This window comes from Glycine max, chromosome 13 (genome assembly GCF_000004515.6).
Source record: "Glycine max cultivar Williams 82 chromosome 13, Glycine_max_v4.0, whole genome shotgun sequence".
NCBI classification, from domain to species: Eukaryota; Viridiplantae; Streptophyta; class Magnoliopsida; order Fabales; family Fabaceae; genus Glycine; species Glycine max.
Genome location: NC_038249.2, coordinates 44,218,153 through 44,232,418, shown reverse-complemented (window position 1 = coordinate 44,232,418; position 14,266 = coordinate 44,218,153). Strand labels below are relative to the sequence as shown.

Sequence of the window (14,266 nt, the reverse complement as noted above, 5' to 3'; positions counted from 1 at the left end):
TTCTTGTGGAAAAATTTTCTTAAAAAGTTTAATATTTCCTATTTTTTACTTTTAATTTTATTATAGTAATGGAATATTCCAATCGCTTTCGTTTGATTCGTGTTGCACTTGGTGATTCGGGTGCATAGAAGAAATGGAATTCCAATATTCCTTGTACGGTCGATTCCAAAATTGGCAAAATTTCAGCACTTTGTCTACCATTTTCCCATCCATGTTTCTCGTTGATGAAATTAGTGTGGCTTTCTTTTTGCTTTTGAGTTTTGACCATATCAGCCACTTTGTCTGCTTTTACTTTACATAGCATTAGATTTGCTTGCCTTGGTTAACTTATACAATTTCATTCCACCCCATTTACGGTATAGGAATAGCTAGACCAGCATGTTGATTTGTTTTTTGGTCTCCATGCAAGAAAATACACTACCCCTAATTTATAGCTTTAATCACTCCACATACTTTTTTAGCTTTTAGCTGTGTGGTCCAGCAGACATTCATTCTAAAATCAGCTTTCAATTAAACCATTTTGTTTGTGATTACTGAAAGTAATAAGCTATGAAGATTTTATATAATATTTTTAATGACGGCATAGGGATTTTAATTCATTTGAGGTGAAAATAAAACTCAAATACTATAATTCATTTAAAGTTTTATTTAAATGTAGATAACATATCAATTTCCTTTGGATTAAGCACAGTTTAGGTTTTAGAGTTCGATCTTCATTATGATAATTCACAAGTCTATTATTATAAGGTAGAGACAAATCTGTCACGTCTACTATTGAATAGTACGCTTAAACGCGGAATACAGAATCGGTGTTAGTACAGCATATCTCCAATACTAATCTTTAGTACGTTAGTTAGATTCTAAATTAAACTATATCTTGTCGCTAACTCTAATCTAGCAAGTAACAATTGAAACAATATATTACCTAGCTAGGTGCAAAGGGATTAATCGGAAGTCTCATATTTTAACATATAAACGCAAACGATAAAGGAAGTCAAGGCAGGGTAAGATATGAATTGAAAATTAGAAAAAACCAGTAATGGCCTTTGCTTCCAATTAGGAGCCAGCCCGTGCGGTGCATCCTAATCATTGAAAATTATATGCTTTTTTTGGAACTTTGAAATCAAATATAGACCCACGGAGGTTGAGCTTTCTTGATTAAAAGGGGTACCTCTCAATCACATTGATAAGATTAAGATGATAATAATAATTAATTATAATACTGATCATTGATCAAAAAGGTATAGTAGTCATTCACAATTTGAAAAAAGACATTGATCTAAGCAAAAAGAAGTCAGTCCATTTATTAATTTATATTTTCTCAAGGTGACTTTGGGCTTCACACGTCAATTAATTAATGTATGAATTAATTGAAAAGGTGTATATTGAAGCCGTGTTGAAAAGTTTGATGAGGAACATTCGTCTTATTCGATCGGTGTAAGTAAAACATCTCATTCTCAAATCTAGCTTATATAAATGATCTATAGTTGATGTGACTTATCAGATTGATTAGGATATTGCTTGATTCTGACATTTGAAAAAAACACTCTAACAAATTATCTTGATTTGGGTTCATTGGAAAGAGCCGCATATATAGTCTTGTGGTATAATTTATAATTGGCGTTGCATAATGCAGCTCAAGGTAACAACAAAACTAGTCAGTTCAACTATAATTAATTATGATTTCCTAAACATTTCGCTCATATTGAAACACAACTACTAAACTTGACCACAATCTTCGATCTCTTCTCACGGAATCATCACCAATTATTTGTTCAAAGTTGGGATTTAGCTGTCCTTCGCTTTGAGGCATTTCAATCATTCCCATCATGGAGTCCTTAGGATAAAGATAAAGTAATTAAATCATGCACCTTGCGTCACAAACTCCTTAATCATACCACAGTACTAATTAGAAACGCCACAAAATTTCAAGCTCTGGTATCTTTTCATTACGTAGGCTCTCTCTCATGAACCAAATGAAACCACGCCGACACTTGAAAGAAATTAAAAAAGATCATATTATTCAAGCTTGACCGACGTGTGCCAATTATGCACTTTGGCCAAACTAGTTCAACACCTAATACTTAAAAAAAATTAAGAATATCACCTTTTTGCGCTTCTTATTTAGCACCTTCCAAAAGACATGCACATCCAAGATATATAATTTTCATATTAATTAATGTATTTTTCAAGCATTCGTTCATATCATGTTCCGTGTCTTTATGTATTTTGTTTTTAGTACTTTTAGCATGTCGTGTTGTGCCTAACTCCAATTTGAGAATATAACAAACAGTACTTTTAACCTATATGCTGCAGGATGATCAACTTGCACTCCACAATCCACACCTAAGTTTAGTACTGTAGTTAATTAATGAATGCAGCACTATAAATGCACCCATCAGCAAGTAAAAACTAATTAAATTAAACTTAAGATAGTAAAATAACAAAGTCTTATCTCACTAAATAAAGTAAGTGTTGATGCCTCTGGTACCCAACATTCCTTTTAAAATATATACATATATCATTTTGCTGATAAAAATAAAAAATCTAATAACAGTTACATATATAATTCATACGACTCATTCGGCATGGTTAAATAAGATAGTAACACATGTATACAAAAATCTTGAACTGAGGAGAAGTTTCTATAGGAATTATATTAATCTACCAATATTATATATATCCTGGTGTGCCAATTAATCGATTGTGTACCATTTCTTTCTTATCAACAAGAAAGTGAGACACTGGTGTGGTGGCAATCTAATCTGCATATTAAGCTAGCTGCATCCTGTCATTATCAGTTGGAAGTATTCATTAATCATTTGATAGAATAGTTCACATCACTCTACTAATTAATGTGTAATCAACATTAATTCATGATCCGCGCGGAATGAGAACAATTCATTACGATCGATAAGAAAGATAATTAACCAGTGAAAAAGATTGTTGACAAGTTCAGAACTTGATATATAGTTTTACAGCTAGCAGTTCCACCTGATCCTACACTCCATTCATAACAAAGTACGAATATATCTGGAAATAGATCATTTTTACTTCAATAATGATTCATGCAAGTAATCTCACAAGATTTCCTTATCGGTTACTTTTTTACGTTTTCTTTGCTCGATCTGGAATAAAAGGAGAAAGATATATAATAACAAGTTTTAATGGTTAACTTATATTAAATATATAATGGTGAATAAATTAATAAGTAGAAAAGTTTATTAAAATGATTGTTGGATATATTATATTATAGCATTAAATATTGCTGTGAATTTTAAGAACAAAATCACTTTTTATTTCTTAACTATTGTTCCTAAGTACAATAGTTAACTAGCACAATTAATATAGCAATGAACTTAAATATCTTTTCCATGTCAAAAAAATTATTTATTTATTTTATTTAAATTTGACTTCCTTGCAGGAATGAAAGTGAAGTGAAAAGGAAAGAAAAAAAATGTATGAATTTTGCTCCTTTTGGTACAAACAAGGTGGAGATGAAATTTTTAAAATCCATGCGGGGTCCACACAAATCTTCCATGCTAGAGTGCAATAATAAAATGCAAAGAAAATTGTAAAATGTCCGTGAGTATCCTCACTTATTGTACACATATCAATTATGTTATATAATATAATTAAATTAAAAATAATATAAAAGAGTATATATTATAAAGCTTAAAATAGTATTTTTATTAATAATATTTTTTTTTCCTTTTTTCTTAACCTCATAATATTATTTTCACTTTATTACTATTAAACTAAACAACCTCTATTTTTAATTATCCTATTTCTTACACTATATATGTAAGGAGAACTTTTTAAGTTTGACTATTAAACTTAGATCCTTACGTGAGATAATGAATATTTATTGAAGTGTACGTTCTCTAGCATAAATAAAAGGTATCAGAATCAAGTTAAATATGAGTTTTCATAGTTTTTTTTATGTGATATATATTTTTATTTTTGTATTTTCATCTTGAGTTTACCAATAGGTGTAATGTTTTCCTTTGAATGAAGGTTTACGTGAAGGTCCACGAAAACTAGGATATTATTCGCTTCAATTCCATGGTGATGAATTGTCTTTGATCCCCCTCCCCCACCACAACGTCGAGATTCGTTGGCTCTGGCTCTGCTCCGCACGTGTCCTCAATCCTCCAAGCTAGGTTCACACCACTGAACATATAAATACATTTGGCTCCGTGTTTTTATTTTAAGATAGAGGACAAATGCTTCATTTTATATATTCAATAAAGAAAATGATTAGTGAGAAAGAAACTTTAGGACAGGCATGCAGGTTGAATAAATTAACATGGGTCATGGTGAAGACCCCAACAACACAGACGTAGGGACAAGATGCATATGCAAATTCAAGAGTGGTAAAAATAGGCACTTCCCCTCATGATAAGCTGTAACTTGCTAGCTAGCCACCAACACACGTGGTTGCATAGAGACAGTAACAACAATATGTTTACAATGATTGAGAATTGTTCCCGCGAGTTGTTTTACATTATTTCTGAGTAAAATGTAATATGAAGCATGGTAACTTGTTTGTTTCTTTATCTACCTCGTCCATCAATTATCTACAAATTGTTATTTTGTCACCTAAAATGTGAGAAGCTGTATTGTAGAAAGGGCGCTGTCTAGAGGATGTGGCTAACTTAATTATAGACTCTCCTCATATGTACTAGGATTCCAGAAGTTGCACTTTTAGAAAGGCCTCTAGCTCAAGGAGAAACATTTAATTTGCTAAAGGATATATACGTTTGGATATTAATTTAATGATTAAAATGAAAGGGAACATAATCTTTTTTTTATATATAGAAATTGACTTCTTCTTTTTTAAGGATGGGGTGTTAAATGATATTAAATGCACCCGTCATTTAGATTCTACACTAAATATTATTTTGAATTATTTAAATAATGAAATCTAGTATTATTTCATTTTATTCTATTCCAAACATTAATTACTAAGTGATAATAACTGATCAATTATTGGAATTGGAAAAGGACAACTGTTAGCCTAATTCAAATATGCAAAGTTGTTTAAATTATTACAAGAAATAATATGATTATATACCTTATACGTTACATACATACTCAAGATCTATATTCATATGCTGGTGATTTATAAATAAATAATTCAAAGCTATTTATTTTTCAATATTTATTAATTATGAGTTAGTTTGAAAAAAATACAATAAACACATAAAAAATAATTAACAAATGATTAATTTATGTTTCATTTTCTTTAAATAATGTTTCAAGTTTGAGTATGTATAAGAAAAAAAGAGTCCTGTGAAAAATACTTCTATGTATATCCAAACAAAAAACGTACAAGAAGAAAATAAAATAAATTAAAAGGATAAAATAAATTAAATTTTGTGTGTATAAGTTTAAATGAATTGATAATACACCTATGTATATTCTTATTATTCTATTGTTGTATAAGACATTTCGTACCTTTAGATATTCACATGTTATATAAATATTAACTTGAGTATTAAAGTATTTTTTAAGTGATTCATCAGTGTCATTTAATCTCTAGCCCCTTGCTTCTTGTCAAAGTTGTCTCCATCTCGTACAGGGTCTATTCTCTTAATGGTGGACTCACACAGATCATCATGACTCAATTGTTGTCGTTATCTCCACTGAACAAACAACTATATGTCTATTTTAATTCAAAACAGCTCCCTCGTTTAATTTTTCATAAACACATTATTTTATGTTATCAGTGTATAATCATTTAAACCCTTTTTTTTATTGTTTATCAGAAATCTTAATTTAGAAATCTCATATTTCCATATTTGATATTTTAAAAATATTTTTAATTATATTTCCTAAGTCTAAACATTTTCTTAAGGATAGGGTGGGTCAGTGGGAATCAAGATTTTGGCGAAGCAGGAAATTTGTTTAGAACATAAAAATACAATAATGGCCATCATCATCTCAAAACCTAATTTTTGTTGTCTCCCCATTTGTCGCTCATCCAATTTCCCTCTGCCGTTATCTTTTGCCTGAGAAGAAAAATACTAGAACAGTAGAACTACTGTGATCGAATGCAGGAGTAAAGACAAAAAAGTTTATTAGCTCTATTTTCATTCATTCCCGAGAGTTTCACTTTGCCGAATTAATACTTTGTTTTTCTTAAGAGTATTTTCTTTTCATATAGTATAATTGATATATAATTAATGACGTTGTTTTTTGCATCAATTTTCTGTTAATTTTTTTTCTCCACTCCATAGTTTTAGTATAATATATCATGAAAATTATATTTTGAAACCACCTTTTACCTGGTCATCTATGTGAAAAACAAATTGTCTCCCTTTCAGCAGATATCTAATCATTAGTTTTTTTTTTCTTAAATATTTTTATCGATAAAATTGATAGAAATTTCACATTAATCACATGCTGACAAAAATATAAATTGTATATTGAGCAGTTCCTAAAATTAATTTTATAATTGAAACACTATCACCAATAGAAACTAATCCAAGTTAAACCTATGCATTTTACCCTCTAAAACACTTCCGTCGCTCTCATTGATCAGAACTGCAACCATGTCAGTCATGCATCGTTCTGTGGGCAAACACAACTTGGCTGGGAGGAATCCATTCTCTAGTGGTTTTGTAAGATTCTCATAAATGCATGTCCCTCACTTTGTACATATACGGCTTCAACTAGATCCATTTCGAGAGGAATAATAAAAGTAATAGTAATAAGAGAGGTTTGGGCAGTATAAAAAATAAAATAAAATAAAAATTGGGGGCTATGTCTGTATAAATGTTTTCCTCAAAATTTGAGACATCGAAAATTGGGTAACGATTCTTGCATATTTTAAGATCTTTATAATTAAGCGATCTGTTATTGGACCAAACTCCTTCTCATTATAAAGGTACAAGTTAAAAGTATATATCATAAATGCTTACACCCTAAAAATAATATGAACATAAATAAATAAAGAAACCGAGTTGGAAAGAAAATGTTTTTTGGCGAGTCCTGTGGTCGAATTGAATAATCAGCTTCGACAATTTAGTGATGTCCCTTTCCAGACAAAGACAAAGACAAATGAAACACGGATGAGACTATCTTATCCCCAGTATTCTCTCTCCAGTTTAGAGCCAAACAAATATATCTACATACATATACACCCTCTTGAACTTATTTATTGTTGGCATCGATCCCCACCAAGTTTCCATTCATATTAAGCAAAAAAAAGAAAAAGAAGAGGTGTTTCATTCATGTTTGGTAGAAAATAGACCATGCAAGAGGGAAGGATCGAAGCAATTGTGTGAGGCTGGTTTACATCAAACGAACCGCTAATAGCTAGCTAGGTGCACAAAGCCGAACGGTTGAGAGTGCCTTGTTGAAATGCTTTGCTTTAGTGCCAAGGTACTCATTCCAAGTCACTGCCTTATAAAGGGGAGGCTTATTTGGGCCCACTAGCTTCGCATGTGGACATATCTCCACATTCGGAGGGGGCCCACATAAATACGCAACTGAAAGCCTTTGCTGGATCCGGTTCACTAAGACCCGGTGGAGCACACTCGGGTACAACCCGTTCGACAATATGTGGAGGAGGTCGCCTACATTGATCACAAGCCCTTCGGGGACTGGTGCCACCGTCACCCACCCGCCGCCTTTTCGGTGAACCTGCAACCCGCTTATGTTGTTTTGGTAAAGGATTGTGAGAAGGGTGGAGTCGGTGTGGGCGGCCAGACCCATGGCCCGATCCGGATCCGGACAAGTCGGGTAAGAGTTCAATTGCAAGGCTGCGCATGTCTTTTTGAATTGGCCTTTGGACCCGGCCCATTTCAGGTCTTCCTTTGTAATACCCAGAGAATCCAACATCAGCCACATCAGCTTTCCCACTAGCTTTTTCATGGCTTCATCATATCGCTTGACGATATCACTGAACAAAAAGACAACCACAATTAGAGGAACGTTACGAAAAATCACACCATGGTTGACCATATATATTAGCCTAGAGATTTCCAACATGTTAGGCTTAGCAAATGGATGTAAATTGATCCTTCGGTTTTGGTGCTTTAGATTCTCATGTTCATCACTCTAGTAATTAATCTTCAAGGTGGGTCCACACCCCCTCATTATGATCTTTTGCTAATTAATTGCATTAGGATAAGAAATTGGGTGCTTGTAATTAAGCCACTTGTATTGTCAGAAAAAAAAAGTTCCAAAAATATTGTCCTTTTAAAACAGAATAAAAATTAGTAAGAGAAAGAGAGATCGATATGATGAGGTATAGTAGCTACTACTAGGTAGTAGCATTGAGAACACGTGCGTGAGGATATATATATAAATGCGTGTCAGAGAGAGTTTGTTTTGTACACGAACCAGTATTTGTGGTAATCTTGGGGCCAGAGTTGACGAAAATGCTCAAGAGGGGATCCAACAATTGTGAATCCCTCAGACCACATGAGTTTGGGGAAGAAGGAAGAGATGCGAGCAAGGCCATAGCCATCAGCACCGTCAGGGGAACGAGCTGCTTTTTGTTTTTGGTGACAAGGGAGAGAGAAGAGTGTCTCCCCAACCCATTGAATGTCTTGGAGGAGGCTCATGGGTATGGCATGGTTCACCACTTGGTACGCTCCCCAAGTTATGCATGCATGGTGTATCAACTTTGAAGCATTTGGGTCGTTGAGATCAATAACGGGGACACTCTCGTTGGAAGCTGCAGGAGTATGATCATCATGGCTATGGTGTGTCCAAGTGTAAGACTCGGGGAGTTCTTGTAGGGAGTTTAAGTCAGGGTGCTTGTGTTGAACGTGCACGGGGTGGGCTCGGTAGGCTTCTGAGAGTGAAGGCATAGTGTACCTGTGTGGAACAAATACCACTTACGTTTAAGGTGTGCTGGTGTGTTCAATGTATGGCTAATTAGAATTAGAGACTAATTATGACAAGTTCAAAAATAGTAGCTAGCTGTTTGTGCTAGTACTTGCAAAGAAAACATAGTACCGCATGGAAATTAGATAGAGATGATAGGTGAGAAACATGATTGTGCGTAGTGAGTATATATAGAGATGATGGGGTAGATGGGGACAAAATGTTGCCCTTGCCCTAAGCCTAAAGATAAACAGAGAAAAGCCCTTCTTTTTAATTATTCAATTCTCCCTTTCAGCCTTCAGGAGTTGATTGCTGTTGGAGCTTAAGTTTTTTTTTTTAAAAAAAATAATTTTAACAAAAACTCAGATAATTAATAAAAGGTTACCCTATTTAATTTTAGATTTATTTTAAAAATACGTGTATATGAAAAATATTATAAATATATATATATAAAGATAGAAATAATTATACGTGATATGATATAAATTGTTTAATTTTCAAACAATGGAACTGAAAGTTGAGGGAGAAAGTTATTCTTATTTCTTTTAGAAAACTAACCCTTCCCCTTATATATGGACAATATATATATATATATATATATATATATATATATATATATATATATATATATATATATATATAATCCATGGACATTTATATCTTACTAAACACACTTAAAAAAAAGATAGAGATGGTAGAGAGAAATGGAGATATATAAATAATTTAACTGATATGAGGTGTAAGTACTTTAAGCCAGAAGAAATATACTAGAAGGAAAGAAAGGAAATTTAATAAATCTGATAAATATGTGGTATGATGAAAAAGGTTAACAAAGGAAAAAAAATGTAAAATACATGTACAAATTAAGGTGTAAAAAAATAGGTGATACAAAAAAATATACAAATAGTAAAATTATAATTTAAAAAAACAAAAAATGGATGTATTGTAATTAGACAAAGGGGAAAAAACAAATAGGAAAGGACCATCTTGTCCTCTACACAGAAAAAATATAACAAAAAATGAGGATGGGAGAGGCATCTCAACCTTTAAGGGTTCCACGAAAGAATAGGGCCGGGGCCCCTAGTCCCCTATCTCAACATGTGCCCTTGTCTTGTCCTCAAGTAGAAAAACATTTAAATCAAAATCTTCCAACTTGGTTCCGATATATCACATTCGCTATAAGACAATACCCTCAATTTGAATCGGTTGCCATTGTGACCAAATTGCCCATCATCTCGAGAGAAAAAAAAAAAGAAGAAGAAGGAAGAATGTGTTTATACAGAGAGAGCGAGAGACGAGGTATTTTGATAATCTTATGTAGAATATATATTTTATTGAACTACTTATTAAATTACAATTATATAACCAATCTATGTATAGGAAAGATACCAAGTGAACGAACAAGTTGTAACCAAATTATGTATCGGAAAGGATGTTGGAAGACAGAACGATGACTTAATGCTTTAATTATGTAATGGATTTGAATTTTGAGAAAATGATAAAATCTATATAGATAGATTTTATCTTATAGAAATAATAAAAAATATATATATTAAATTATGCCTTCGCGTATTAAATATTTTCTTTTTATATTGATGCATATGATATTTTTTTCAGCAATTAATGTATGTGAGACAGAAAGTTTTAATTGCAATTTTTCTTTTCAATATTGTATTTAATTTTTTAAAAATAATTAATTAGTTTGTGTTAAATTTTATTAAATTTGAGCGACTATAAATATATAAATGGTTTTTATTTTTATATATTCAAACATACATATATATTGTTAATTTTAATTTATATGTATGAAGTATTGAATAATTTTAAATTACTTAATATAATATTTTGTAGAAATGATTTTTATGATGAAAACTTCAAATTCAATAAGAAATTATTAAATAGAGTAAAAATTTATATAACTTATAACAGTGTGAGTTAATATATCATTGTGCAAAAAATATATATCATCAATGCATGTGTTATTTATTTTATATATAATTTAAAAGAAAATGATCAAATTACATACTATTAAGGTGTGTGCATGTGTCCTCAGATTTAATCGTTAAAAAGATTACATAAGCCAACCTAACTCAGGTAAGCTCAGACCAGTTTTAATATCTACACGGTAAATGACTCAACTCATTTTTAATTTATAAGAATGAACCTAAATTTATCAATTCAACCAATCAGAAAACTGAACTAGAATGAATTAACTGACGGATGACAACTCACAAGCACATCTAAAAACTTTAAAGGGAAGAAGACAATAATAGCACATAATTGAGCAACATACACAAAGTGGAAATATCATATCAATTAATAAGGAGTTATTCCTAGCTACTTAATTAGTAGTCTTGATTTTTCTTTTTAAAGCAAAGAATTATTGTAGTTGGAAATCATAAAACTAATATCTCAAAGTGTAAAGAATTTTAAAAATAATTTTACTTCTTTCAACAAAATTTTCTTTATATAACACAGTAAAAGAATTAAACATCTATTAACATGTTTAAATAATTAAATACATACCAAATTGTGTTGTTGGACATTTATTATTAGTTTTGAATTTAAATGCTTAAAAATATATAATTTTATCATCGATAATATTCTTATATTAAATGAATAAGATTGTTTATAATAAAAAATAATTTCATAAGTGAAAATTTAGTCCTCAATAAAGAAAAAAAACATAAAAAAATAAAAAATATTTAGTAATAAATACACAAAGGTATAAATGAGTGGATGGGAGTTTTCTCTTCCCTATGCCCCTCACTTGTGTGTATATATATATATATATATATAGATATATATTGGTATATATATTGGTATTTTGCAGTTAGATTAGCGTTTTACCTGTCCCCAGAGTGCTTCCAGTGGCCTTACTGATATTGAGCAACATCATTCGCTTGACAAAAGTACAACTATTTTGTGGGTTGTCCCCATGATATCACCACAGGTCTACAGCTATTTCTCCTATTTGTTTGATTTATTTGAAAATTTAAACTCGAGTTGTTTGGATTGAAAAATATTTTATATTTTTATTAATTTTAGTAAACAAGGAACAAAATATAAATAAGGCAATATTTTTATATATAATTATTAATTGTTAATAAAAAATATTGAATCGAGCAGACTCCTAATAATAATTAAGTTTGTGCATGGTTTAGTTTTTGTGTGGTTCACAGTATAGTTACCATGACCGTGCATTGACACCAAAATGAAATTATATATGACGTCAATGATTGATTAATAACAGTTATGGCCCTCTTCCTGTAATTGTATCCACGGGACATGGGCTCGTGTACGTGTGTTCACAATACACACATATATAACATTCACTATATCACTATAATACTCTCTCTTTCTGCACATGCACTTCACGTGGCGCAAACATGCTCAGGTCGGGACCGTTTGGGTCGCTACTCAAGTAACTGAACCCACACCTTTTTTTTTAATAATGAATTATTCCATTTAGATATTTAATATACATATTTCATTACATAATCTTATCCTTAAATTAATTAAATTTTAAAATTTTCTTATAACTTATATTAATTTTTCACTATTTTTATATATATTTTTTTATTCTGTCATTTTTTTCATATATTTAATTTCTATTTTTTTATTATTTAAAATTTTTAAAAAAACACCTTCCCCTAACATATAAATAAAGTGGGAATTGTTTTTTTTTCCTAGATATATGTATATTTTACCAGATATAATTCTGTTCTAATTAATCCAAATAAGATTATCTTCGGTAGGGATACTAGTACCATAGAAGAAGAAAAAACTAGAATCTAGGTCTTTTAATTTAATATATGCATGCTAAAAAAGCCGGCATACTGCAGAGCAAAATGTGCACAAAAAATTACCTACTGCATGGACGGCAAAATATATAGAAAAAAAAGGGGCTTATTTTTTTAATCTAATTTTATGTTTCTCAAATTAAACAAGTAAAAGAGGAGTTATAGATAATTAAGAGAGAGTTTTAATATTTATATATCGTTAATGTCTATTTTAATAATGTTATCATTTAGTAGGAAAATCATAAACTCACTAACAGTAAACGCGCGCGGTTTAATAGTTAATACCATTTTGTAAAACAAATATATATATATATATATATATATATATATATATTATAATTTTTGACAAAAATCACAGTTCGCGATGCATGCAGATTTAATGAGCAAGAATTGCATGAAATAGCATTTTCTTATTTTTAAGAATATGAAAAAAGCTTCATTGTTGGACTCATGAAATGGCTCCTTTGATGGAATTTTAAGATGCATAAGTGCATAACAAAATGAAACGAGTTTAAACCACACAATATGCTTCACTTTTGTTTTTTCTTTCTATAAGATCTCGTGTTGACTTTTTCTTAGGGATTCTTTTTGTAATCGGTCCTCCCATTAAGAGAAATTAAAGGGTGGCTTCTGTAATGTTTCTTCTCTACAAGATAAGATCGTGCATGCATGGTTGAATGTCTTCCCAATATGTCAAAACAAAGTTTCTTATGTTGCCTATTACAATTCAAATTGAAGGCTCTAAATTCATCTCAAACATTAACATATTGTTAGGCACCACACATTCAGATATGTAATGACTTCTAAGAGATTTGGAAAAATAATTTAATCATAACAAATATCTTGCCTTTTCATGTTTTATAGATTATGACGTACGTTTGAAACTTTTTTAATTCGTATGTCTTTTTCAAACACTGTACCTGTCTTTATATATTATAATTAATAATTAATTATTTTTGTGACAAAATTAATAATTAATTAATTAAAATATATGATAAGTAGGATGAGTCAATTATATCACATTCTTGCCCAAATTAATTGGGAATAACCAATCGAAGTAGAGTTTGATTCAGAATAGTTAGTGACTTAGTTCTTTATACGTCTAATATGATTTTTCTTTTCTTTTCTTTCTTTCACTTGTTTTTTTTCCCAAGAAAAGAGAATAACCCGGGAATCCCTTAGAATCTAGGAAGAGATAGGACACACTAAAAAAGGAAATCAAGCCCGACGCTCAACAGCAGTCTCTGATTTTTACGATTAATTAGGAAAATGCCATTGAAGTTAATTAAGTAAGGCTAGCCCATTATGTCTTGTAAATCTAGATTTTACAAAGACAAAACATGTTGTATATTTTTTAGAAATAATAATAATATTAATTTTTTAATGAAGTTATCATTAAAAAGTGAAAGTGAAACATATCAAATATTATAGTTTATTGAATTAAGTAGTTTATTAAATACTTTATTGTATAAAAAAATGATACTCAAGTTTTTTTAAAATAGATGTTGTAAACACATTCAACATTAGTTTTTTAAAAAATTGATGTTGTATATGACTTTTAAGATTGATTTTTTCAAAATCAAGGTAGATTTTTTCAAAATCAAGGTAGAAAGTGATTAAGA

General features: G+C 30.5%; 1 protein-coding gene across 1 annotated transcript; it reads right to left on the bottom strand.

Annotated features, from left to right (window-relative positions):
• Positions 1 to 6,842: 6,842 nt before the first annotated feature.
• Positions 6,843 to 9,137, bottom strand: GA3OX3 (gibberellin 3-beta-dioxygenase 3). The gene is made up of 2 exons (XM_003543614.5): positions 8,353 to 9,137; positions 6,843 to 7,909 (listed from the first exon to the last, which is right to left on the bottom strand). The coding sequence occupies exons 1-2, from the start codon at positions 8,823 to 8,825 to the stop codon at positions 7,324 to 7,326; spliced, it is 1,059 nt and encodes a 352-aa protein (XP_003543662.1). The 5' UTR covers positions 8,826 to 9,137; the 3' UTR covers positions 6,843 to 7,323.
• Between the last annotated feature and the right edge of the window lie 5,129 nt (positions 9,138 to 14,266).

Excerpts from the sequence above, each read along its gene's own strand:
- GA3OX3 (XM_003543614.5), bottom strand. The coding sequence starts at position 8,825 with ATGCCTTCACTCTCAGAAGCCTACCGAGCCCACCCCGTGCACGTTCAA. Across the intron at positions 7,910-8,352 it reads CAAGATTACCACAAATACTG|TGATATCGTCAAGCGATATG; the intron begins GTTCGTGTACAA and ends CTTTTTGTTCAG.